Source organism: Capra hircus, chromosome 9, assembly GCF_001704415.2.
Source record: "Capra hircus breed San Clemente chromosome 9, ASM170441v1, whole genome shotgun sequence".
NCBI lineage: Eukaryota > Metazoa > Chordata > Mammalia > Artiodactyla > Bovidae > Capra > Capra hircus.
The window spans coordinates 78,440,418-78,467,908 of record NC_030816.1 but is presented as its reverse complement, the minus strand read 5'-3'; the positions used below and the strand labels follow the sequence as shown (position 1 = coordinate 78,467,908).

At 43.6% G+C, this 27,491-nt stretch overlaps 1 protein-coding gene across 1 annotated transcript in view; it reads left to right on the top strand.

Annotated features, from left to right (window-relative positions):
- CNKSR3 (CNKSR family member 3) overlaps positions 1-27,491 on the top strand; it is a 105,019-nt gene that overhangs the window by 42,131 nt on the left and 35,397 nt on the right. The window contains exon 2 of the mRNA XM_018053391.1: positions 20,462-20,625. Within this exon, the coding sequence (XP_017908880.1) occupies positions 20,462-20,625 (164 nt within the window). The remainder of the gene's footprint in view (positions 1-20,461; positions 20,626-27,491) is intronic.

Here is a 27,491-nt window from a genome sequence, read left to right as displayed (position 1 = left end):
TCTATACTGCCAGATATACTGTGTATATATCTATATTGCAAAAAAAGTAGAAAATGACAGAAGTATACATATACATACAGACTCGTAGAGAGTCACACACGGCTGAAGTGACTGAGCAGGCACACATATGTATGTGTATGTGTGTATATCTGTATATATAGTGTCACTTATGTGTATGTATCTACATGTGTAGCTATAGATATACACACATGGTATGCTATATAGTATAAGTGAATAAATAATAAACAATTATAAAAATCAATTTCAAATTAAATATGTTTTCAATAGAAAGATAATCTGGAGGTGTGATTTTTCCCATCAGGCATAAGCCTTTTACGAAATCATCTGAAGCGGTTCCCTCTTAGGAATCTGACCCGTGGTTTTTGCTTGGGTGACTGAACAGTTGTCATGACGACTGTGGAAGAAGGTGGTGTCTCCAGTTGCTGGCCCTCATCAGGACCACCTGTTGACCATATATTTCATGAGACTACCCCCACCCCTGAAACCGTTGCACGCTGCAGGCATTTGCAAACCCTCCACACATGGGTGCTAGTGAATGTGCTATGCTGTGCTTAGTCGCTCAACTGTGCCCAACTCTTTGCAACCCCATGAAATGTGGCCCTCCAGGCTCCTCTGTCCATGGGGATTCTCCAAGCAAGAATACTGGAGTGGGTTGCTATGCCCTCCTCCAGGGGATCTTCCCAACCCAGGGATTGAACCCAGGTCTCCCTCATTTCAGGGAGATTCTTTACCATCTGAGCCACCAGGGAAGCCCCAGGCAGTGAATAGTTGATGCTAAATGAATAGATCGAAGTTGGCTCAGATAGAATGAACTCATTGTTCTGAGGGAAATGTCACTGTTTCAGGACTTACGAGCAGAAAGCTTGTGTTTTGTTGGTGCGTATGTGTGTTAGATCACTCTTTGTGATCTCAGCCCACGAAGTGCCTCTGTTCATGAAATTCTCCAGGCAGGAATACTGGAGTGGGGTGCCATTCCCTTCTCCAGGGTATCTTCCCAACCCAGGCATCAAACCTGAGTCTCTTGTATTGCAGGCAGATTCTTTACCGTCTAAGCCACCAGGGAAGCCCGTGTTTTGTTGGTAGTACCATGCTTTTCTAAAATAAGAAACAGGCTGATGAAAGGATAGAGGTGATTGGAGTCAAATACTGTGAGCTTCCGGGCAGCGGGTGGTGGTGGTGTGGTGGGATGTGGGGAGGATGAGGCAGGAGGGTCCCCTGAAAAAGATTTCAGTAGCCATTGTTGTCTTTAAGGTCTGGTCTCCATGATGATTGTCAAGGCTTTTTGGGGCCCTCAGTGGAAACAGAGAAGCCATCGAATCCACAGTTCCTCTTTCTCAAAGCCTCAGCTCTCTCTTTACTTTCCAGTATAGTACGTCCCCTAAGTGTGTGTGTATGTGTGTGTGTGTGTGCACTTAATTTCCCAGCTGTGTTTGACTCTTTGCGACCCCATGGACTGTAGCCTGCCAGGTACGTTTGTCCATGGGGATTCTCCAGGCAAGAATATTGAATACTGGAGTGGGTTGCCATGCCTTCCTCCAGGAGATCTTCCCAACCCAGGGATCGAATCTAGGTCTCCCACATTGCAGGTGGAGTCTTTACCGTCTGAGCCACCAGGAAAGCCCAAGACCCCTATATATGCACCTTCAAGTTGCAAACTGTCAAAGATGAGAACGTGCGTTTGCAAGTTCAATCATGTAAGTTAGGTCACGTGTCTGGCAATCACTGTCATGTGTACACCCTCTGCAGGTGGTTGTGCTTTTGTGTACTTTATTGTACACTACAACAATGACGACGATGACTGGATAGAGTACAGGGCTACCCAGTCATCACCTGATCGTGTTTTCAAGGGGTAGATAGAACTGAATCCAGCGAGGAACCAGAAGCTGTGCCATCAGTGTCAGGCATGAGTGAAATGCAGCTTGTTCTCCGTCGCTGATGATCCTTCGTGCTACCATCTCCCGCCTCCTGTCTCTCCTCCAGGCAGTAACTCTTCTTGCCTGTTCACTCGATGCCAGCCCCTATATGCCAGCTGTTGTGCTGGTCTGTAAGATTAGAAATGTCTTCTTTATTTTTTTCTGGTTGGTTTTTCTTTATGTATTATTTAGGTGAAAATTATTATAAACCTGTTACAGTGCGGTACTGTATAGACATGATTGTGTTAAGATGGATTCCTTGGCTAACTCTGTTGGGCTTACGAATGTGCTCTTGCAGTGGAGCTCGTTTGCATGGAGGGAACTTACTGAGCCTGCCTGCTTGCCTCCCTGTCCTGCTTGTTCTCTTTGCAGTTAACTCTTGTTCATGGAGCAGCACCCCTACATTTTCTTGGTGGTGTAAGAAAATACAAGTGCAAGGCAACAGCTCAGCACATCTTTCTCCCTCTTCCTCTTCTCCCCCCACTAGGGTTTCTTCCTGGGAGTTCTCCAGTCTTGCCCCGAGAGCAGAGCCTGGATCCCAGGCTGCGGTAGAGCCCTGCACTTTTGTGCCATTCCCTAGGTTTTGCACCATCTTTGCTCGTGCTTGCACATGCTTCTGGAGGGCAGGTGCTTCTCTTTGTTTTTGATTCCATGGTAGATGCAAGTCCACACAGGAGCCCAGTGAACTAAGCCATTCTCTGCTTAGAAAGCGTAACATACACAGGCTCCCCCCTCTCCCCGTCCCTGTGGTTTACTTGGCTGGTTTTTTAAATTGGAGTATAGTCAATTTACAGTGTTACATTAGTTTCAGGTGTGCAGAGAAGTGATTCGGTTATACATATGTCAATATATTTCTGTTCTTTTTCAAATTCCTTTCCATTATTGGTTATTGAAAGATACTGAATATAGTTCCTTATGCTATACAGTAGGTCCTTGCTGTTTATCTGTTTAATACATAGTTGTGTGTATCCGTTAATCCTGAACTAATTTATCCCTCCCCACCCACCTCTCCCCCTTAGTAACCGTAAATTTGATTTTTATGTCCATGAGTCTATTTCTGTTTTGTAAATCAGTTCATTTGTATCACTTTTTAAAAAAAGTATTTTTAATTGGAGAATAATTGCTTTACCATATTGTGTTGGCTTTTGCTGTACAACAGTGTGAATTAGCCATAAGTATATGTATGTCCCCTTCTCTTGAACCTTCTCCCCACCCCCTCACCCCATCCCACTGCTCTAGATTGTCACGATGGAATCTAGAAAAGCGGTGCTGAGAACCTTCTTGCAGGGGCTGGAATAGAGACAACAGACATAGACAGCGGACTTTGGACACAGCAGGGGAAGGGGAGAGTAGCGCTGAACAGACACGTTATCACATGTAGAATAAATGGCTAATGGCAAGTGCTGTAGAGCACAGGGGGCTCCACCCGGTGCTCTGTATCACTTTTTAGAGTCCACATGTAAGCGATATCATATGATATTTGTGTTGCTCTCTCTGATTTACTTCACTTAGTATGACAGTCTCTACATCCATCCATGCTGCTGCAAAAGGCATTATTTTGTTCTTTTTTATGGCTGAGTAATATTCCGTTGTATATGTATACCGTATTTCCTTACCCGTCCTCTGTTGATGGACATTTAGGTTATTTCTATGTCTTGGCTGTTGTAAACGGTGCTGCTATGAACACTGGGGTGCATATCTTTTTTTTTCTCTGTCGCCCTTAGGATATACAGTTAAGTGTTGCCCTGCACTGACAGCTACTTCTCATTTTCCCCTTCTCTCCCTTCCTCTTTGTTTTTGTTGTATTTACTTTCTTTGCCTTTGTCTTTTACTGGGATGCTAATGGCATGCAGAAAACTTGAAGTATACTGCCTGATCTTCTCTATTTTTATTTGATCTCAGAAAGAGATAGCTTGCCTTTTCTTAAGTTCAAGGTTTTGAAAAGTTATCTGGGAAATATAGGTGTTGAGAGAGTTTGGTGAATCCTACAGATATTTAATTCTTTAAAGGCAGTTGTTTTTATTGGTGTATTGCTATCCTCTTACAGTCATCACTGGCCTAAAAGGCTGGTTTCCAGAGTCACTTTAAAAAATGGGAGAGCTAGGAAAGTACCGGGGTCCAGCCCCAGTGGATCCAGGGAATTCGAAGGTGGGGACGGAGTCGGCGTCCTGGAAAAAACTTATTTAATTACAGATATAGAGGGAGATTAGAAACAGGTAGTGTAGTAGGAGAATTAGTGGAGAAAAGAGGCTGAATAACTGGTTTACATGGAATCCCAATCACCATCTACGTAGGCCACAGGCATCTTTCCATTTTCCCAAAGGAGAGGAGGCACTGAGGCCTCCCCGGTCCGATCTCAGAAGCCCAGGCAGAATTAGCAGGCTTGGTGAGTACCCACATTTCAGATGGGAATTCAGCCAGGAAAACGGGGAGCGAGAAAGAAACGACACGGGGGAATCAGTCTTTCCAGAAACTGATCCGATTTCTTTATTTTTCAGGTTTGTTTATATACCTTTTTGTTATACATAGGGATGAATACAGAGTCACGCGGGGGTCAGCAGACCTGACCCTTGTCACAATCAGGTGCTTCATATAAAATTATACAAAGGTCTTATGAGTTTCATTATCTTTTAGCCATGAGGTCTGCTGACATTTTATGGCTCTTTCTGATACAGGTCAGTTAACCAGAAAACTTATTTTTCCAGAGGTGATTTTTTCTTAAATCAGGCGCCACCCTCCAAATAAAGTTGCATTCCTATAGGGTGAGGGTGTAGTGAGTTACAATCAAGAAAGGAATTTACTTAACCTAAGGTTTAACATGATTAATCTTAAAGGTTAATACTTATTTCTCCTATATGCTAGTTATATTCATTAAAAGGGCAGGAATATGGAGATTTAGCAGCAAATATTGGCTCAACAAATGTAAACCCTTCACCAAAGTTCCCCTTAAGATCTATAGTGATAAAGTTACATTTTTGCATAGCAAGGACACAGTGATTTATAGTGATTTATAACAAAGTACAGTGATCTATTACAAAAGAGAAGCTTCATTAACTCAAAAAGTCTAGTATTGCTAACATCAAAAAACTAGTATATCTCCTTTTCTATATTCCAAATACATTGATTAATATATTCCCAGGTGCCTAAGGATATGGAGACCTGATGGCAATCATTGACTCATCAGTGAAAAAAGCCCTATGCTAATACTCCAAACTCTCTGTGCTGTTTATGGCTGAGAGGCTGTCACACAAGCTAGTCTGTCAGCAGAGAGGTTTGACCTGAGACATCCTTGTCACACCCCGGGCAGGGAATCAGCAGTAATTATTGGCAGGATAAATGAAAAAAACCCTTCACCAATATAATTCCTAATCATCCGGCTAATACTATACTAATGATTTTCTAACTTCTCAAAAGAGTCTGTTTTTAGAAAGTTTTAAAACATCCCATGCCTCTCACAGTTGGGAGGCTGTAAACAATCACATGTGGCCGGACGAGCCTGATCAGGCAGGCCAGAGAACCTCCAGAGTCCGTAAGTTGAAACACTCTTATCACGCCCAGGAATTTTTATTAACTGGAGCTGCAAGTTAACTCCTTCTCTGAGAGAAATGGTTATGGGGGAGAGCTCCCCGTAAAGTACTCTGGTAGATGCTCGGGAACAGAGGGTTTCCTGAGGCTTGATCACGCCTTTTCGTATGCCAAGCTTCCTTCCTCATGACCTTTGCCGTGGGCAGAGTTCCTCACGCTGGCTCCCAACAGGAAAGACTTAAAATTTCTTAGGATAAAAGTACAATTTGTCTCACCTGTGTCTTATTAGAGTGTTGTTAGGAAATGAGACATCAACAGAGTGGGCGCCGCTGGCCCGGCTTCATGAGCAGGGAGTGGATCCAGGGAGGTGGGTTATACTGCGTCCTGAATGAGTCCTCACTGAGCCAGCACAGGGCCAGTCCTTAAATTATATACAATACAAAAGCAAGGAGTATACACTTTACAATTCCGCCTTCATTCTGGTCCTTATGATCTTGTGAAAGTGAAGGTTGCTCAGTTATATCTGACTCTTTGCGACCCCATGGACTATACATACAGTCCATGGAATTCTCTAGGCAAGAATACTGGAGTGGGTTGCCATTCCCTTCTCCAGGGGATCTTCCCAACCCAGGAATCGAACTGGGGTCTCCTGGATTGCAGGTGGATTCTTTACCAACTGAGCTATCAGGGAAGCCCATATGATCTTATAAGGTATTAAAAAGTTTTCCCCATGTTAGTTACTGTGTATTAATAGTGCTAACTACCTGTCCTTTGGATGGGAGCTGTAGTCATGTATGGATGTGAGAGTTGGACTATGAAGAAAGCTGAGTGCCGAAGAATTGATGCTTTTGAGCTGTTTTGTTGGAGAAGACTCTTCAGAGTCCCTTGGACTGCAAGGAGATCCAACCAGTCCATCCTAAAGGAGATCAGTCCTGAATGTTCATTGGAAGGACTGATGTTGAAGCTGAAACTCCAATACTTTGGCCACCTGATGTGAAGAGCTGACTCCTTTGAAAAGACCCTGATGCTGGGAAAGATTGAGGGCAGGAGGAGAAGGGGACGACAGAGGATGAGATGGTTGGATGGCATCACCGATTCAATGGACATGGGTTTGGGTGAACTTCAGGAGCTGGTGAGGGACAGGGAGGCCTGGTGTGCTGCAGTCCATGGGGTCACGAAGAGTTAGACATGACTGAGTGATCAAACTGACTGACTAGCTTTGGTATTTGAGCCCTTGCCCTTTCTTTTAACAGGGGGTTGGATGATGGTGGTGTTTTACTAATTTGAGGATGGGAAGAAGAAGCTGGTGACCTAAGATCCATGGGACTGCATGTAGTTTAGCCTGATGGGCTCCTCTGTCCATGGATTCTCCAGGCAAGAATACTGGAATGGGTTGCCATTACCTTCTCCAGGGGATCTTCCTGACCCAGGGATCAAACGTGGGTCGCCTGCACTGCAGGCAGATTCCTCACTGTCTGAGCCACCAGGAAAGCCCCAAGATTGTAGAATTGTATGGGGATTCTCAGGCAGTTCAGTGGTTAGAACTCGGCGTTTACACTGCTGTGGGCTTGGGTTTGATCCCAGGTTGGGGAGCTAAGATCCTGTAAGCCGCGCACTGAAGACAAAAACAAAAGACTAGAGAATCGTAGAAATGCGGTGCTTTTAGAAATAGGGCCAGCTTTCCAGCCCCTGCCTTTGCATGTTGAGGGATGGGTGACACGGTCTACTTGAGGTCCCCCAGCTCCCAAGACTTGGAGCCACAGGCCTGCATGCTCTTCACTTGGCACGACATAAAAGTGACTTTGCAAGTTGACGACTTATGAGATCAGTGCCACCCAGTAGCACAGGACGTGGGACATTTCGTGTTTTACCAGAGAGTAGTAAAAATTGGGATTTTCCTGGAGAATGAGGAGAAAGTGTCGCTTTAATCCTTCAGGAAACCAGAGTGGACATTTTCTCAAGCCATCATTATGGAAAACTTGTGGGGATTTTGTGTGAAAGAACCCAGAAGAGTCTTCTTCTGCCACACCACAGCTGCAAGGGCCAGGACCTTCTGTATGGGTTTTCCCATCAGGAATATCAGGAATGTCCACAGCTCTGGTCTGAGGGGGTTCCAGAAAGAAAGATGAGGAGATGAGGGCCAGACGGGGTCCCTCAGAGGAGTATGGCAGATGGAGGGAGGTGGGGTCCTACAGCCTTCACCATTCACCCCTTTGGAGTTGGGGTCTTCAACCTCAGCCAGGATTTCTTTTATTTTTTCTCTCTTATCCAGCCAGTATCTGAGGTGGGTCATCAACAGAGACATGCCCAGGCCCCATGTTTTAGAGAGAGACAAATGCAGACTAATGAACAAAGGGATGCTCACAGGCTCTCTAAGTCCTAGGAGGAAGCAGACAGGGCATACAGTGACGAACAGTGGTGATGGGGCTCCTTTCCCTCCTGGGGTCTCCCTGTAATGTGATATCTGAGCTGAGATGAGGGATGAGGAGGAATCAGCATTCCAGGTTCAAGGAGCATCACGGGGACAGGTGTTGAGGTAGAAAGGACCAGATATCCTCCGTGTCGAGCATGGTGGTCTGGGGAAGATGCGGCAGGACATGAAGTTGGAGAGGCAAGCAGGACCCACACAGACCAGTCTGGACTTCGCTGGCCACGGATTTTATCCCAGGTGCCATAGGAGCCAGCAGGACTTGGAGCAAGGGAGTAGCATGTGTTGAGAAGGTTTTAATGAGTCTTGGGAACGTTAGTCTACGTGAAAGGTGTCAGGCACCAAAAAACATATATGACCCAGTTTATGTGCAATATCTAGACTCCACTATGTGAAATAGCCAGGCAGACCCAGAGAGACAGAAAGTAGGTTCATTTGGCTTACTGGTGGGGTTGGGGTGGTGAAATGGGAAGTGACTACTTTAGGGGTCCATAGGGTTTTTTTGGGGGGGTAGGATTGAAAATGTAAATTTGGTTGTGGTTATGGTTGCAGAATATACCTGAACTCATTGAACTGTACACTCTATATAGGCGAATTGTAGGTGAATTGTAGGTTCTGTACATCATAGTTCACAATAAAGCTGTTATTAAAAAAATTTAAAAAAGATTGATGCTGCCTGACAAACCTGCTCCATTGTCCTAGGCATCTGTCACCAACTTCGCAGCTGTGCGGGGCTTTCTCCACTCTCCTTGTATGTAAACATCCCTTTCATCAGCTGCTGTTATTGTCAGCTTCTTGCATCAAACTGAGACAGGCTGGGACCTGGGACCCCTTGCTGCAGTGTTTGCATCTGGACACACCTCTCCTCCAGCAACAAAATACAAAGAAACTGTATGGGACTAAAAATAACTACATGCTTGAGCAACTGGGCCAAATTATGGACGAGAAGATACAAAGAGACCAAGAAACCCAACTGCCCCTTTTGAAGAGCCCAGAGTGAAAGTAGCGGTCAGGAACAAAAGCAGATACTGCACCTGCCCCCTGCCCTCAACACCACCTAAGGGGTGGTCAAGCCACCTGTCATCCTTCCAGCCGACGCCTGGACACACCCCTATCCTCACCCTGCTGCTTGTTCTCACTCCCCCTGCTGCAGCAGGGGGCCCGATAAAGCCTTGCCTGGCCTTTGATCAATTTCTGTTGAAGGAGGCCAAGAACTCTGGAGGGTAACAAAACCTTTAGGTCTTCCAGTCTCATACAGGCTTCAGTACTGTCCTTTCACATGGCTCAGGTGTGTGTGTGAGTGTGTGTGTACATGTGCTCAGTTGCTCAGTCGTGTCCAATTCTTTGCGGCCGTGTGGACTGTAGCCCACCAGGCTCCTCTATCCATGGGACTCTCCAGGCAAGAATCCTGGAGTGAGTTGCCATTTCCTCCTCCAGGGGATCTTCCTGAACCAGGGATCGAACCCGTATCTCCTGTGTCTCCTGCATTGGCAGGCAGATTACGTTACCACTGCACCACCTGGGAAGCCCAGAGGGTTGGACAGACTGTAGTTTTTCCATGGAAATCTCAATGGACTCAGGCAAACTGGAGGTGATTGTGTTGTGTGTTCATCTCCTCAAGGTAGAACTTGCTCCTGGGTGGTATTGACACTCAAGCGATGAGTGAAGCTTCCAGGTTGCTACTGTGGCCACCACCTGGTCCACACTCTTGAGTGGCTCGTCTGTAATACCATGAACTTAAACTTGCTGTGTGTCCAGGAAACCGGTTAACTCTTCCCTGGGTTCAGGGTAAGCATGCCAGTGACAATAGTTTTTAGCCAATGTTTGGTTTTTAGACCAAATCTAATTTATAGTTTTGGAAAAATAAACTGTGCTGGGGGTGGTGGAGAGTATAATTTACTGGGCAAAGGACAGTAAATTCTTTTCTCCTCTTTCACGTGTTGCCCCCCCTCCCTCCCCTCTTGGTCCACGGTTCCAGAATTGGATACAGTGGTTTGGTTACTGAATTACAACACCAGCCTTGGAAAGTTCACGTTTCTTTTACCCCAGAGTATTGTGGCTTGCTTTGTGTTCATCTTCACAATTTTGTTTTTGTTTTTAGCATCTGAAAACTTGCCTTGCTGTCTTTGTTTAATAACAATGGTTATTTGTATGTGTACGTACATACGCAGTTGCAGACATCTACATCACTGTTGAATTTCTTTCCTGCTCTCGGTGTTATCTTTCAAGTTTATCATACTTTTGGGGGTTGGGGGCAAGGGAAGGGGAATACAATGGTGAGCCATCAGAACTGTTATTATATTCTGAATTTTCATCATCCCTGTAGACCATCAGTTCTTTGGTTAATTCTGATTCGCATGTCAGTGCTTTTTCAGTGATTTAGAGCAGTATAAATATCTTCCCCAAACTATGGTTTCAGACAACCGTAATTTCTGTCCTTTCCCCTATCCCCACTCTGGTCTCCCCTTTGAGGCTGGACTCAGGATGCTGGGGGCATAGCAGGCTGCCCTTTCACAGCATCAGAAGTTGTGCAGCGTCTGGGTAGGGGTGGGGGCAGGGGAGGAGTTGCCAGACCTGCATCTTGGAAGCCAGAGTTTCCTGGTGAAAATCTTCAGTTGAGTTGCATTCCTTCCTGGTTCATAAACCTCAAATGAAGGCAGCTCATCTGACTGCTGTTTTCTGGGTAACTTGAATCCTGGAACTCCTATGTTCACTTTCTTAAATTATCCTGGCATGGATATATTTGTTATTTCCAAGTTTTGTTTTAGTCATAAATCCTCCATGTATATAGTAAAACCCAAGGAGTTGGCTGGCTATTTGGTTCCATCTTCTGATGTCCTCAGAGTGATGTAAGTCTTAGAAGAGGTTGGTTACTAGCAAGAAAATTTAGTTTGCTTTAGAAACAAAGTACTTATTTTGGTTGCTTCTCCATAAGACATCAAAGCTACATTCTTTTGCAGCTCTTCCATGATGTGTGGACCAGCCTTTCCTAAATGTTTAAAAGCACAGACTTGAAAAAAATTAATTTATTTTAATTGGAGGCTAATTACTTTACAGTATTGTGGTGGTTTTTGCCGTACATCAACATGAATCAGCTATGGGTGTACATGTGTCCCCCATCCCGAACCCCTCCTCCCACCTCCTTCCCCATCCCATCCCTCTGGGTTGTCCCAGTGCACTGGCTTTGAGTGTCCTATTTCATGCATTGAACTTGGACTGGTCATCTATTTCACATATGGTAATATACATGTTTCAATGCTATTCTCTCAAACCATCCCACCCTCGCCTTCTTCCACAGAGAAGTCCAAAAGAGTCCCAACAGAGTCCAAAAGTCTGTTCTTTACATCTGTGTCTCTTTTGCTGTCTTGCATATAGGGTCATCATTACCATCTTTCTAAATTCCATATATATGCATTAATGTACTGTATTGGTGTTTTTCTTACTGACTTACTTCACTCTGTAAAAAAGGCTCTGCTTCATCCACCTCATTAGAACTGACTCAAATGCGTTCTTTTTAATAGCTGAGTAATATTCCATTGTGTATATGTACCACAACTTTCTTATCCATTTGTCTACCGATGGACATCTAGGTTGCTTCCATGCTCTAGCTATTGTAAACAGAAAAGCACAGATTTTTGTTTTGTCTTGAGTATTTCTATTTTTTTCAGCTTGGTACCCGCCTCCCTCCTCCCCACCCTAGATAGTTAGCAGAGTGTCCCTCCTCCTCAAAATAAGCTGCTCCATCCCATGAACATAGTGAAGAGGCTTTGTTGGTTCGCAGTTGAGCTGCTGGTATCCCTGTGGCTGCATCTTTGGATGTGTTTGGATTTCAAGCAGCTTCTGCTTTCAAGGCGCTGGCAGCCTTGGGCATGACTTCGTATACTCACAGCTCTAATGAGGGCAGAAACCCTGATGGAGTTTTTCTCATTTATTCATTTTGATGATTGTCTTTGGCTCTAAGGAGGTTTGGGATTTCGGTTTCTGAGCAATTTATTTCCTTCTTTATACTCTGCAACTGTGAGTACAGGTATCAGTACTAAGTGGAGAAGTGTAGACTTTCAGATCTGAAAAGTACTGAGAGAGCTCTTAAAAAATTTATTATTTTTTTAGTTTATTTTTAATTGGATAACTGGTTTACAATGCTGTATTAGTTTCTGCTGTGCAACATGGTGAAACAGCCGTGTGTATACATATATCCCCTCCTACTTGAACCTCCCTCCCACCCCTGAGAGTTCTTTTCAGCCATTATGTTTAGTTCTGGTCCTCTTTCTTCAAATTATATTTAACCAGAGGCCTGGTAGGGTGAATGAGAAAATCAAAGAAGCGAGTAAAAAGTATGTGGAGGTGTCAGTCTTACTGGAAGTCTGTTAGTTCGCATGAGGGGCCCAAGAACTGGAAATAAGTGATTTTGCTAGTGTTGTGCACGGCGGACAGGGACCAAAGCCAGGCTGAGAAATCAGGTTCCCTTCATTAGAAAGCAAGACATTCGTGACCAGGGGCCATGGAGAAAGAACTGACCCAGCAAAAGGGCCCAAGGTAACTGTTTGGTGTGATAGAAATGTTCACATCATGACTGAGGTGTCATTACATGGCTGTATGTATTTGTCAAATTCATTGACTTGTAAACTGAAAAGGGGTGAATTTTGTTGTATATAAAGGGGATAGAAATTGTAAGAGGTCTGGACTTCCCTGGTGGTCCAGTGGTAAATACTTCACGCTCCCAATGCAAGGGTTCCTGATCTCTAGGTCAGGGAGCTAGAGCCCACACGCTGCGGTGAAGACTGAAGATTCTCTGTGCCACAGCTAAGATCTGGTGCAGCCAGATAAATAAGTCAAAATAAAATCATTAAAAAAATTGTAAAGTGTCTCCTAAAACATGTTCAGGACTTTTTTGGGGTGAGAGGAAAGGAGATAACATTTTTTTTTCCTGCTTTTTAATTCGGTGTAATTATATCAAGTGATTCTTCTAAAAATACAAAAAGAGAAGAATCAGAGTCACCCCGTTCCCAGTCTCGTCTGTTTTTCCAGGTGGCAGATTTATCATCCCTCTGAACTACTTGCTGCTGCTGTTGGTTATACCAAGGCTTGGCGCACCTTTTCTGTCAAGGGCCAGATAGTAAATATTTTAGGCCTTGGAGGCATTTGGTCTCTGTCTCAACTACTCAGTTCTGTTATTGTCTCTCGAAAGCAGCCAGAGACAATATGTAAACAAAAGAGTGTGGCTGTGTTCCCATGAAACTTGACCTCCCAAACTGGGCAGTGGGCTGGATTTGGCCCATCAGTTGTATTTGCCAGTATCTAAGTTACACCTTTGTTCCTTTCAGAGAAACTCAGGGTGTTTTCTCCATCATCAGCAGAAGGAGGAATGTTATAGAAAAGTGGGACTGTAGAGGTGTTTGGAAGAGGTCAGTTCCTGAAAGTCTTGCAATGCCCTGCTAAGCTCACGGATTTGGGTCTGTTAAGCAGAGGATGATTTTCGCTCAGGTGGGATTGTGGAGGCTGAACTAAGGGGAAGAAGGGACTGCATGTGGCAACCAGTTTCTAGATGAGTGTAGAAACCCAGGCAGCTGTGACAATAAGATAAGATGGAGGGGCTCTAGTGGAGGGGCACTCAACATTGAGATGGAGAGAACTCAAAGGCCTGAAGACTGGAAGTCTTGGGGATGAAGAATCTGGAGGAGGAGGAGGAGGGTGGCTCCCACTTTCTAGCTTGGACAACTCTGTACGTCTTGGAGTCATTGACCGAAATGAAGAAAGTGGGGGAGAAGCAGGCTTGATGAGAAAGATGAGGAGTTCAGGTTTGAATTGTGTTGAGTTTTAGATTAGTTAAAAGAATTTGGGAGGCATCATTGTAGAGATCTGTGGCTTTCAGACTTTGTTTTTTCTTTTTCATCGCAATGGATAGCATGCGGGGTCTTAGGTTCCCCAGCCAGGAACTGGCCTGTGCCCCCTGCAGTGAAAGCACCACTGGCCCTCCTGGAAAGCCCTTGTATTTCAGATTTTTGATGGTGCTTTCCCAGGGCACACATCAACAATACATGGACACTTAACTATAAGCAATGTACACATTCTGCTGGACTAGCGTGCATATTATGAAACCTAATATAAGAAATTTATTGTTCAGTTGCTAAGTTGTTCCTGACTCTCTGGGACCACATGCACTGCATCACGCCAGCCCCTCCGTCCTCCACTATCTCCTGGAGTTTGCTCGGATTCATGTCCATTGAGTCAATGATGCTGTCTAACCACCTCATCCTTTGCTGGCTCCTTCTCCTTTTGCCTTCAATATAAGAAATGTGCTGAGTTGCTTCAGTCGTATCCAATTCTTTGTGACCCTATGGACTGTAACCCATCAGGCTCCTCTGTCCATGGGGCTTCTCCAAGCTAGAAATCTCATGCCATCCTCCAGGGGTCTTCCTGACTCGGGGATGGAACCCTCGTCTCCCGCATTGGCAGGTGGATTCTTTACCACTAGCACCACCTGGGAAGCCCCAATATAAGAAATAGACATTTCCCAAAGGGTAAGAAATATTTTTTTTAAAAAAATCACAAAGCAGATACCTGTTTAATGTGTGATTATTCATTAACATGAGATGTGATACTATATTTCTCTGAGATTTGGTCATGATTAGATTAAAAGCCTCAGTTCGCCCCTTGTAAGAGTTAGCTTCTGCTTGTGTTACCTTCAGCATGCAGTTCATTCTGCTTTTCGCCCTTTTCAGATCAGTAGGGGAAGACAGAGGATCTTGAGCCAAAAAAGGGAAGTCATGGCTGTAGTTTCTCTCCTCAAAGTGGATCCGGGATATTCTGATAGGGGAGAAAGAGAATGGCTTGGGAGGAAACTGGCTTCTTTCATGTTAAGAGGGAGGAACTGTGCTTCCATCAGGGGCCTCGGCAGGTGCAAAGGCTGGCTGTGCCCTTTTGTCTCAGGCTGTCCCTGGGGCTGAGACAGGCTGGGACCAGGGACCCTTTGCTGCAGTGCTTGGATAAACATCTCCTGGAGCAACAAAATACAAAGAAACTAGAAGGGACAAAAATAACCATGTGCGTGCCCAATTGGGGCAAGTTATGGACAATAAGATACAAAAAGACAAAAACTCCCAACTGCCACTTCGGAAGAGCTGGGAGCAAAACGGGTATTGCACTTGCCTCCAGCACACAGCAGCACCAAAGTGGTGGGCAAACCGCCTAAGCCTCCCCTCCAAGCCTCCCCTGGACCCGCCTCTACCCTCCCTCCATGTAAGGAACCAGCTTGCCTGCCTCGGGGAGGGAGCAAGGGGATGTGTTACCTGTTTTTGCTCCCCTTGCTGCAACAGGGGCCCCAATAAAGCCTTTCCTGAATTTCTTGTCTGATCTCTTATCAATTTCTATTGGTTAGGGAGACCAAACACGGTGGTCAGCAACAGAATCACCTCCTTTTCTCCTTCTAGAGATGCTGGTTGTTCTTTTGACTCATTAAGAAAGGCCAGTGGGTCAAGGGCTTGTCTGATAAAGCAAAAAGTATTCCTCAGTCCTTTAACTGAGCTAAAACTCAGTACACCCTGTGTTTCAAACAAACATGGTGTTATTGCTGAAACTCGGACTGTTGTACCTAAACCACTTGTATCAACCAGCTTTAAAATTAAGGCCAACAGACCTTGACAAAACGGGGTGACAAAGAACAGTTATTCCAGAAGGATAAAGTTGGGTGGTAGGTAGTGTTATTATCTCTGTTTTACAAGTGAGCCAACTGGGAAACTTGCTTCAGGTACCCAGTTAGCAGGAAGTGGACTGTGATTGGACTCAGGCTCTTAACCGCTGCCCTCTCAGCTTTTCTGATATAAATCAGAGAATAGTATTTTTAAAAATCATGAGATGTTTGTTTTTTTTCCTTTTTGCCTTTGGGATTTCTTTGAGAGTGTAGGATTATTTGCAGGTTTAAGGATAAGGGGGTGTCTGGGTGTCTCTCCCTGTGGCTTCCATTCTGTGGGAACCCTATCCTTTTCCTTCGTGGTTCTTTTCACATTGAATTGTGTGTTTAATTTAATTTGTATAAATGAAATGTCTTTAATCTAATTTTGTGTCATTATGTCTTTCTCTCAGCCCTGCTAGACTTTCTGTAAGTTCCTTGAAGCAAAGAACTGGTAAATAGATACATTTGCCAAATAAGTTAAAGTGCAAGGTGTATTACAAATTCTAAAACCGGTTCATTTTAAATTGGGGATTTTTCCCTGCTTTGTGGGACTGCATAATAGTTTGATTTGGCTGTTTGTGAATGTTTAATTGTATTCTAAACAATAGGATAACTGAACAATAGGCCATGATGTACTGGAATAATAAAACTGGAGACAATACTATTTAAAACATAGCATATTCAATATATGTGTCCCTTGAGGGGAAAGCCTTTTTATTTTTAAAGTTTTTTATTGAGGTATAGTTGATTTACAATGGTGTGTTAGTCTCGAGTGTGCAGGAAAGTGATTCAGTTATACATATATATACGTATATTTCTATTCCTATCCAGAGTCTTTTCCATTGTAGGTTATTATAAGATGTTGAATATAGTTCCCTGTGCTATACAGTAAGTCTTTCTTGGTTATTTATTTATAGTACTGTGTCTATTAATCCCAAATTCTTAATTTATCCCTTCCCCTTTGGTAACTGTAACTTTGTTTTCATGAGTCTCTTTCAAAGTTCATCGTACCTTTTTAAAAAAATTCTACATAAAAGTGATATAATTTATTTGCTTTTCTCTGACTTACTTCACTTAGTATCTCTAGGTTCATGTATGTTGCTGCAGATGACATTATTTCATTCTTTTTTATGGCCGAGTAAGGGGAAAGAGTGGAAACAGTGTCAGACTTTATTTTTTGGGGCTCCAAAATCACTGCAGATGGTGATTGCAGCCATGAAATTAAAAGACGCTTACTCCTTGGAAGGAAAGTTATGACCAACCTAGATAGCATATTGAAAAGCAGAGACATTACTTTGCCAACAAAGGTTCGTCTAGTCAAAGCTATGGTTTTTCCAGTGGTCATGTATGGATGTGAGAGTGGTACTGTGAAGAAAAGCTGAGCACCGAAGAACTGATGCTTTTGAACTGTGGTGTTGGAGAAGACTCTTGAGAGTCCTTTGGACTGCAAGGAGATCCAACCAGTCCATTCTAAAGGAGATCAGTCCTGGGTGTTCTTTGGAAGGAATGATGGTAAAGCTTAAACTCCAGTACTTTGGCCACCTCATGCGAAGAGCTGACTCATTGGAAAAGACTCTGATGCTGGTAGGGATTGGGGGCAGGGGGAGAAGGCGACGACTGAGGATGAGATGGCAGGATGGCATCACTGACTCGATGGACGTGAGTCTGAGTAAACTCTGGGAGATGGTGATGGACAGGGAGGCCTGGCGTGCTGCGATTCATGGGGTCGCAAAGAGTTGGGCACGACTGAGTGACTGAACTGAATATTCCATTGTGTGTGTGTGTATCACATCTTTATCCATTTGTCTTTTGATGGGCATTTAGATTGCTTCCACAGTGGGGAGTCTTTAAGTCGCTCTAGATTCTGTATTTGGGCAGGTAACCACATGGTGTTTCTACTTGGTAATTCTACTACATCTTGAGGATCTTTTGATTAGTTGAGGTCAAATCATTTATAGTCCTCTGAATCCTCAAGGAGATTCTAGACCTTTTGCAGGCAAATGTTCTGCTGTTTTCTTCACTTCTCTCTCGTCCTATCCAGAAACGTCTTTACATCTTCCATATCAGCCTTCTTTGTGTCCAAAATATTTCCTTAATGCTCTGAAGCTGTTTCTGAAATCTTGTTTCTTCAGTGAAACTTTTCACAGTTAAAAGGGAAATCCGACCTCATCTTTATTTCTACTTATTATTAAAGGATAGAGTTTTATGAACACCTATGGTGCATGTGGTCCTTCACTTTAAGTGTAATGGACTAGTTTATTCTGCACGTGAGAAATAATGTGAGCTGGTCTTATTCTCATATTTTGAGCAAAGAACTTGCTTGGCACGGTAAATGTGAATTGTAATTCTGTTGGTCATTGGGCCTTGTTTATTTTAGGAAAAAGTTTATCACGTGTGGATGAACATGAAGTAAAGTATCAGTAGGTTTGTGTTGGTTTGTTAGAGCTGTCATAACAAAGCCCCGCAGACTGGGTGGCTGAAACAACAGGAATTTAATTTCTCCAAATTCTGGAGGCCAGAAGTCTGAGATCATAGTATTCGCAGAGATGGTTTCTTCTGAGGCCTCTCTTCCTGGCTTGTAGAGACCTTCCCCTATATGTCTTCACGTGCTCTTTTCTGGGTGTGTTTGTCTCCTTTTTTCATAAGAACACCAGTCATACTGGGTTTTTGTGCTTAGTCGCTCAGTTGTGTCCGACTCTTTGTGACCTCATGAACTGTAGCCCACCAGGCTCCTATGTTCATGGGACTTTCCAGGCAAGAATACTGGAGTCAGTTTCTATTTCCTCCTTCATATTGGGTGTGGGCTCACCCATATGACCTCGTTTGACTTCAGTTCAGTTCAGTTTAGTCGCTCAGTCGTGTCTGACTCTGTGACTCCATGAATCGCAGCACGCCAGGCCTCCCTGTCCATCACCAACTCCCAGAGTTCACTCAAACTCATGTCCATTGAGTTGGTGATGCCATCCAGCCATCTCATCCTTGGTCATCCCCTTCTCCTGCCCCCAATCCCTCCCAGCATCAGAGTCTTTTCCAGTGAGTCAACTCTTTGCATGAGGTGGCCAAAGTATTGGAGCTTCAGCTTTACCATCATTCCTTCCAAAGAACACCCAGGGCTGATCTCCTTTAGAATGGACTGGTTGGATCTCCTTGCAGTCCAAGGGACTCGCGAGAGTCTTCTCCAACACCACACTTCAAAAGCATCAATTCTTCGGTGCTCAGCTTTTCTTCACAGTCCAACTCTCACATCCACACATGACCAGTGGAAAAACCATAGCCTGGACTAGACGGACCTTTGTTGGCAAAGTAATGTCTCTGCTTTTCAATATGCTATCTAGGTTGGTCATAACTTTTCATTTGACTTAATGAACTCTTTAAAAACATTACCTCCAAGTTCAGTAATGTTCTGAGGTATTGCTGATTAGAACTTCAACATATGTATCTTGGGAAGATTGATTCAGCTGTAACAGGGTTTAAATGTTTAATATAATTGTCCTAAACATTTATGACAAATTAGACCAAAAATTCCTTTTAAAGCTTAAGAGCAGGCAAGGAAAGAGAACATTCTGAAGGAGGGGAGGGTGTAAGTTATTGAATCAATCTGGCTTAAAACTGGCTAAGTCATTTAGGGTAAAACTCACAGTGATTAGTCTTTTATTCATACTCCCCCAGTTTTGGGGGTCAATGAAATGTGAAGTACCTTCTCAGGACCCCTAGGTTTCCAGGCTTCTGTTTTAATAGCTGTGATTAGACCTTACTCCTTATTTAGGAGCATGCTTGGAGAGGAATTTTTATAGTCCCATGTTTTTTGGGTAGAATGCAAAAGGATCGGGGCTTGAGTCAACAAATCTTGATTTGAATTTGTGCCCTTTTCTTCTATATTGGGCTGAAGAAAATGGCCAACGAAATTGTTCTCTTGGCATTGCACCAGCTATGTAACTGTGGACAAGGTACAGAATTTCTGTGAGCCTTGATTTAGTCATCTATGAAATGGGAATAGAGTTGTAAGGAGGCTCTCCTTGTCTCTAGGACTATCACTGTTGTGCCCTGCAGATAGACTCTGCCCCCTTGCAGACTGCCCTGGGTACCCTGGATGGTTACCCTCCATACCTGCTGGCTGGTGTGGCCTCCACTGCCTGCTTGACTCACATGTGATGGAGGCCACCTGTGGCTTGAGGCCATCACAGTGGAGGTGGGTTTATATAGTTGGCCACAACCTCACTGCTGTGTGACAGAACCCCTCTGTTAGACAGATGTCTCTTCAGGGAGGGTGGGTTAGTTCTGACTAGTTACCATAGGAACTAGTTACTAGTTACTACTAGTTACCATAGTAACTTGTTACCATGAAATTAATTTTGTCTTAGTTTCTCCTTCAGGTATCCAATAGTCCCAAATGGTTATTAGGGACTGTTTCTCTTTCTACATCTTATCAGGAGGCAAATGGTGAAAGTTTTTGCCACTTTCAAAACTTTCAAAATAGTGGGGCAGAGATATCACTTGTGGCAGTCACTGTGGCAGAGCATCTTCATTGGCATGTCCACTGGAATCACATGGGCTGGGAGAGGGCTGATGTTCCAGAGAAAGACTGCTTAGCCAACAGACGAATGTATGTGTAGCACAGATAACTAGCATTTCAAACCACCAGGGGTTAGTGTTTATTCTTCTAGCTGAAAGGAAATGGAAAGATAACTGTCAAAACTGTGGGATCCATCTGAAAATTTAAGTTGTGATTTAAATTTAAAATTTAGATTTAAAACTTGTTTAAGAAGATGAGAACACACTTGATTGTGTGGAGCATCAAATAGCGGAGCATACTTGGTGATTCCTGAGGTTGATTTAAATGTGGGCATTTTTTGAAGTAAGGGAACAAAATGACAATAATGGACTCTTTTGCTTTCTTGGTAGGGTTAGATGATTGCCTGCAGCAGTATGTCCACAAGTTTGAACGAGAGAAGATTAACGGAGAGCAGCTGCTACAGATTTCCCACCAGGATCTTGAGGAGCTGGGTGTCACACGCATTGGACACCAGGAACTTGTGCTGGAGGCTGTCGACCTTCTCTGTGCACTGGTTAGTTCAGGAAAAGGTGATCTGTACTGCAACGATGGTTTTTTAAGAATCTCACCTTTTAAATCTCCTTGGTTTTGCTATCTTGCTTGTCATCATTTTCTTAATGATCCACTGAAGTAGAGCATGAGCTGAAGATAATATCAGAAGGGAAGAAAAGAAATAATTTTCTAGGAAGAGCTGGTAAACAATAGCCTGCACCTTCAATTTGGCCTGCTGTCTATTTTTGTAAATAAAGTTTTATTTAAGTGTTATCTGTGACTACTTTTATGTTACTGTGGCAGAGTTGGGTAGTTGTTTCAGGGACTGTGTAGCCCCTTAAAGCTGAAAATATTTGCTCTCTTGGCCTTTACAGAAAAAGCTTTCCTTTTATGGAAAAAAATTCTGTATTCATTTTATTTTCCTATCTTTTATAAAGGATAAAAAGATGAAGATGGCCCTGAATGAACATGTCATCTTCTCTATTGAAATGACAAATGGGTTTTGATTTTTTTGGTTTGTTTTTGTTACATAAAAATCATTTTTATATTTTACAGGTTTTTTTGATAGTTTAATAACTGATGCTGGTGCTTGAAATATTCAGCCTATGAAATGGCAGCTGGATGGGGAAAAAAAAATGTGAATTTAGCTACATTTCGCAGTTGACTGAGTTCTGGCTTGAACCTGAGTGAGTTAAATCCAGCCAGGTTCTGACTCTTCATTGCATTTGTGATGTGGGGAGTATTGATAGCTCTTTTAGGTGTGGGCTAACACCACCTCCAAGGGCATCGTGTTTATAAACTGGTTGGCATAGGGTGGGATCCACGTCAATTGTGGTGCCATGCAAAGGATGCCATTTCCTTAACTGTCTTGCTTTGGACAAAGTCGGCAGCATTCAGACTGCTCTGCTGTGAACCTGAGCCAAGGGCATATACAATTACATCACTGAGAATGGTGGGAAAAAATGTGCTGCCGATTGCTTGCCATTGGCGGTCTGCGTCCCGTTGATTACATAACACTTGCTGCATTGTGCGTGTTCTTCTTAAAATGGGCAGAGCCTTGTCTTCTGCTCTGAGATGCCCTACACTTGTTTAGAAAAGTAACGGGGGAAACTGTGGTTGATGAATGAGCTGCCACCAGGGACACGCTGTGGCCAAGTGGTGTGAGTGCTGGCCTGGGAGGCAGGGTTTTGCATTTTAATCCAGGCTCTGCTGCACGCTCTTGGCTCTGTGACCTCCAGGGAGACGGCGGTGTCTGTTTTCCCCATTTGTGCAGTGACACTCCCCTAGATGTGAAAGCCTACACTCTGTAGCAGCAGAGTGAGGGGATTTTTGCTGAGGGCATATGGGACAGGGGTGATCACTTTCCCGTTTGGAGCCTCAGTAGGAGATGGGCCCCAGCCTCCCTCCTTTAGCCGGTGACCCGTCCAGCATCCGTCAATCCACCCCAAGGTGGACCCCCCTGTGGTCCTCACACTTTTGGGGCTTCATGCGTGGGGCTGCGTCAGGAGTAGCAGGGAGATTGTCTTTGACTTCAGTCCCCAGGGAAAGTAGCCTGTTTCTTCCTGGATGGGTCCAGCTGCTACATGGCCTTCTGGCTTGGTTCTGGAAGCGGCCAAGGCTCCAGGACAGCATTGAGCAGCTCGATCAGGGTGCCCCTCTCCCTACCAGCATGCCAGTCTGCTTCTCTAGAGCCTGGTGCGAGCTTTTAGACACAGCTGCCCGTCACACAGGATCATGTGTATCTGGGCAAAGAGAGGTCAAAGGGATGGGGGCAGGGGTTCGGGGTTGGGGAGACTTCCTCCCTTGCTCCGCAGAGTAAGGCAGCAGAACCAGCATTTAGCTGTGTATTAACACGTAAGTGTTTTGTGCTGCCCAGAAGATATCCTAGTCCTGTTTATGATTAAAACTTAGGTGTTTCATACAGTAAGACATGTTTGAGTTTACTCGTGTTGCGCTTTCTGGGAACATTGCTTTTTGGTCTTTTTCTGCTGTTTCAGATCATCTCTTTGGCTTTGCAGTAGGGCTGGGAGGGCAGGTAAATTACTTTGAAATTCACAAGATGGAAGGGGAGGAGGCAGGATGGACTGCAGGCAGGTTGTGGACGTCAAGCAGGATAATTAGCATAACAGCTGCCTCTCTGCTTCCCCTCCCTTCTCTACCTCTTAAAATATTAGACTAAAGTGAACAAAGCTGGAGAAATGCCAGAACCTAAAGCTGTGTTTTATCTCCTACAATTTCCTTCTAATTTCCTTTGTAGACAAAGTTTTGACCTCAAACTCTTTCTGGGCATGTTTCGTGTAGCAGAGTGCCAGTGAATGCATTTGACAGGAGGGTCATGGAAGGGTCTTAAATGAATGTGCCTTTTTTGAGTAGGGGATGGTTTTCGAGCATTCAGTAAAATATCTTTAGCCTGGCTATAATCTCCTTTTAAAGTATTGTTATAATACATCTGTTTATTATATTAATACCATGTTTAATCCATTTACACCATATAGATCTTTGTATGTCTAAACAAGTGTATATTTAATAAGTGTATATTTAAATAACTTCTTTGCCTCGAATAGTCCATCCCCGGGACAGTTAATATGTATTTGCAATTGTCCCTGGTATTATTATGAGAGATATTTCTATGTAAACAGTTTAGTGGATGTTGATTTTATGATGGACAGGAAATGAGTAGAATTAGAAGCAAGAGAGGGAGGAAAAAACAAAAACACTGGAAAGTTTTGGAAAGAAAAGGGCAGATAGAATTTATAGGAACCTAAGTAAGGAACCGCTATTAAGATCCCCAAACGAACGAGCAGATGGGCCACTGGTTCTGATTCTGGATACAGAACAAGGAGAACTCCCTTTTGTGAACACTGGCCTTGGCTGGCTTGAGTGGCTTAGGAGAGAGACTTGTTTTCTGAGGCAGAACCAAGCCCACTTCTCAGAACTGAGTTCAGAATCCAGTTTTTCTCCATCTGGGGCAGGGGGTGCCTGGGACAGGCTGTAGAACGGCTTTTTTCCAGGAGCTGCTACATGTGACCGTTTAAGTGAAAATGAATTAAAACGAAAGAGTAAAATTCAGTTGCTCAGTTGCACAGCTACATTCCAAGTGCTCAGTAGGTATTTGTGGCCAGTGGCTACCATATTTGGACAGTACAGCCAGAGAACATTTTCATCATTGCAGAAGGTTCTGTTGGACAGCATTCGTCTCTAGGGTTGGGTGGAGAGTAAGAAGGTTCTAATATAACTGTAAAACCCATTTTCTCTGCCAGATCAACGAGACCCTAGTTTCCTGAAGACCAAGAGAGGGACAGATGTATTTTTAAGGCTGGAGTAGGCTGAGGAAAGTGAACAGAGCTGGAATTCATACACGTATCAAGTGATGCCATCTACATATGTGCTTAAAACGAAATACCTGTGGTGTGTCTACCTGCCCAGGGGGCTTCTGTGCACTTGGGCACCCCAGAGATGACCCATTATTCATCATTTACCATTCAGCAAAACAATTTAAAACAATCTTTTAAAGTTTCAATATGTATTCATTTGGTGCATGGGGTCTTGGTTGCGGCATGCAGGATTCTCGTGTCATGTGGGATCTTTCACTGGGGTGTGTGGGCTCTAGTTGTGGCGAGTGGGCTTAATTAATTGCTCTGAGACATGTGGGAGGCTAGTTCCCCAACCAGGGATTGAACCCACGTCCCCTGCATTGCAAAGAGGATTCTTAACCACTGGGCCACCAGAGAATTACTGCCCACCCCCCACCAAACATTATCCTTTTTGTGGGAGAAATCACTCAAGAAGAGGAATCTTTGCTGGCCGTTTTTGGTCTTGCTTATGAATGGGAAAAGAAAGCAGTGGAGAAAATGTGTAAGATTTGTCCTTAGCTAAAATGAGTGCAATTAATGACACCAGAAGAGTGGACTGCCTCTTTCCCCCCGTCTCACCTATTGTTTCTCTGGCCAGACCGTGTAATGACCCCTGATGGCTAACTTCTACTGAAGTGGGATCTTGGTGGAAAGTTTTTAGTACATGCCTAAATTTTTGGAGATTCATTTCATTTCTTAGTTTGTACCTTCTCGATACCTTATCTTCAATTAAGCAGTTTCTGAAGGAGACAAACGTTAGGGAAAGGTTAGTGAAAATGATCAAATCTGGTCTGGGAAATTATTCATTTACTCTCTTTCATTGTGGGGCACTTAAGTCAATAATCCTTTCCTGGTTATGTTTCTACAGTAGTTCTTTGGAACTAATATAATCAGTTTCTTGTTTTCTTATTGTGGAATGGAGTGGAAGGGAAAGGGATTTTCCTTTCTTCCCTTGTTTCTTCTTTGCTACTGCTAAGTCGCTTCAGTCGTGTCCAACTCTGTGCGACCCCATAGACTGCAGCCCACCAGGCTCTGCCTTCCCTGGGATTCTCCAGGCAAGAACACTGGAGTGGGTAGCCATTTCCTTGTTCCTTTCTTTGCTGCTTCTTAAAATCATAATCTATGTAAAAAAAAGCAGAACTATAGTGACAGGAAGAATATCAGAAGTTGTTGGGGACGAGGGGTTAGGGAAAGTGACTGTGAAGTGGTGTGAAGGATGTTTGGGGGTGATGCAAGTGTTCTATGATTGTCATTGGGATGGCGCTTATGTGACAACATACATTTCTTAAAAGTGACTGTGTTGTACATTTAAGATTAGTAAATATTATGGATCATAAAGTATACCTTAATAAAGCCTATTAAAACCTCTAAAGTACCTTAAAAATAGAATTATAATCTGTCATAGCTACATCTGTTCATCCTTCTAGTCCCATGATTTGTGGGAAATGAAAAAAAAATTTCATCTCAGTGGAAATGAAAAGAACCGGTTAGCAAGCTACATACCTCCTTTATTTTAATGTTAAGAGTGGTTGCTTTATAGAAGATTGAGGTTTAAAATTTCCTGTAACACTAAAGTGCATTTAATCCTCTTTGAATTAAAGAAATAAATGCTGTACAGTAATAAAAGTTCCAAGTTATCCATGGTGACACTGGCCGCAGAAAGCCAGGCTTCCTGCTCTTAGTTCAGAACTTCTGCCGTAAGTTGGCAGGCTGAGTCATTAACTGAGTAAGGGAACAGTTCCTCTTAATCATAGTCTCAAGTCCTTCAAACAGGCTGCGTCAGGTGGCTATTTATCCATTCAATTGTGAGTCTCTGATTTTCTGAATTTCAAAAGCCATGGTGAAAATCCATCTTTTTATTTCCATCTTCTCTGTTAAAGGACAATGCCATGGTTTGGTTTCTGGAAAAATGACAGTTGAAAAAAAGAATGGATGAATGTAAGGTTTAGAGGGAATGTTCCTATTGATACAGAAGACTTATTTTTGTTATGAAATTTGGATTTTTGTAAAAACTTGCAACGAGTTTTCAGTTAATGCAGCTGAAGAGTTCTTGTCTTTATATTTGTTCTTAAATTTTTCTGTCTAAATTCTTTTATTTTTTTTGGCTGCGCTGTGTGGCATGCAGAATCTTATCTTAGTTCCCTGGCCAGGGATTGAGCCCATGCTCCCTATAGTGGGAGCTGGTGCTGCTGCTAAGTCACTTCAGTCATGTCCGACTCTGTGCGACCCCATAGACGGCAGCCCACCAGGCTCCCCTGTCCCTGGGATTCTCCAAGCAAGAACACTGGAGTGGGTTGCCATTTCCTTCTCCAATGCATGAAAGTGAAAAGTGAAAGTGAAGTCGCTCAGTTGTGTCCGACCGTCAGCGACCCCATGGACTGCAGCCTTCCAGGCTCCTCCGTCCAGATTTTCCAGGCAAGAGTACTGGAGTGGGGTGCCATTGCTTTCTCCCATAGTGGGAGCATGGAGTCCTCATTACTGGACCACCAGGGAATTCCCTCTATCTAAATTTAATTTTTTAAAAAAATTTTACTAAGAGTTAAGATGCCACATAAATGTAAACATCACGTAAAATCTACTTAAAGTTAGAAATGTTTTCATTCAGGGTATTGTCTTTTGTTGTTATTGTTACTATTTACCATTGTTCATCTTTCCAAAAGAAAAAGTTCTCACAGACTCCCTGGTATAGTTATACTTTATGTATCTTGACTTGGGGACATTGCTCACCCCTCCCTGAGACATTAGAAATGGGGGCTGTAAGAGAAAAAGACTATAATTTCAATACCTTTAGACCATGAAAATTTTATACCTTATTTAATGTCCCTGGATATGTTCCAGTGTCTGTCTCCTAGTGTATAGTCTATGGTAACTAGAATGGAATTTGTATCCTACTCTTGTGTGAAAATTGTGTGAGTCTTAATTATGTTGAATTGGTTCATGGTGCTTTTCAGGTCTACTATATCCTTCTACTTTTCTGTATATTAATTCTAATAATTTTTGAGAGTTTGAAATTGAAACTCCAACTAAAAACATCTTATTTTACCACTTAAAATATAATCATAATATATAGAGGAACTATATGTAACTTTCGGAGAAGGCAATGGCACCCCACTCCAGTACTCTTGCCTGGAAAATCCCATGGACGGAGGAGCCTGGAAGGCTGCAGTCCATGGGGTCGCTGACGGTCGGACACAACTGAGCGACTTCACTTCCGCTTTTCACTTTCATGCATTGGAGAAGGACATGGCAACCCACTCCAGTGTTCTTGCCTGGAGAATCCCAGGGACAGGGGAGCCTGGTGGGCTGCCGTCTATGGGGTCGCACAGAGTCGGACACGACTGAAGCGACTTAGCAGCATATGTAACTTTGTTCTGTGTTTTCCAAGTCTCCTGTAAATGTTATCATGCTTTCATAATTTAAAAAATAAAAAAGCGGAAAAAAAAAGAAATGAAGGCTGTAACAGGAGAAGGCTGTAACAGAGGAGAAGGCGGTAACAGAGGAGGGGCTAAAAGACAGGCTAGATGCAGGCGGGACA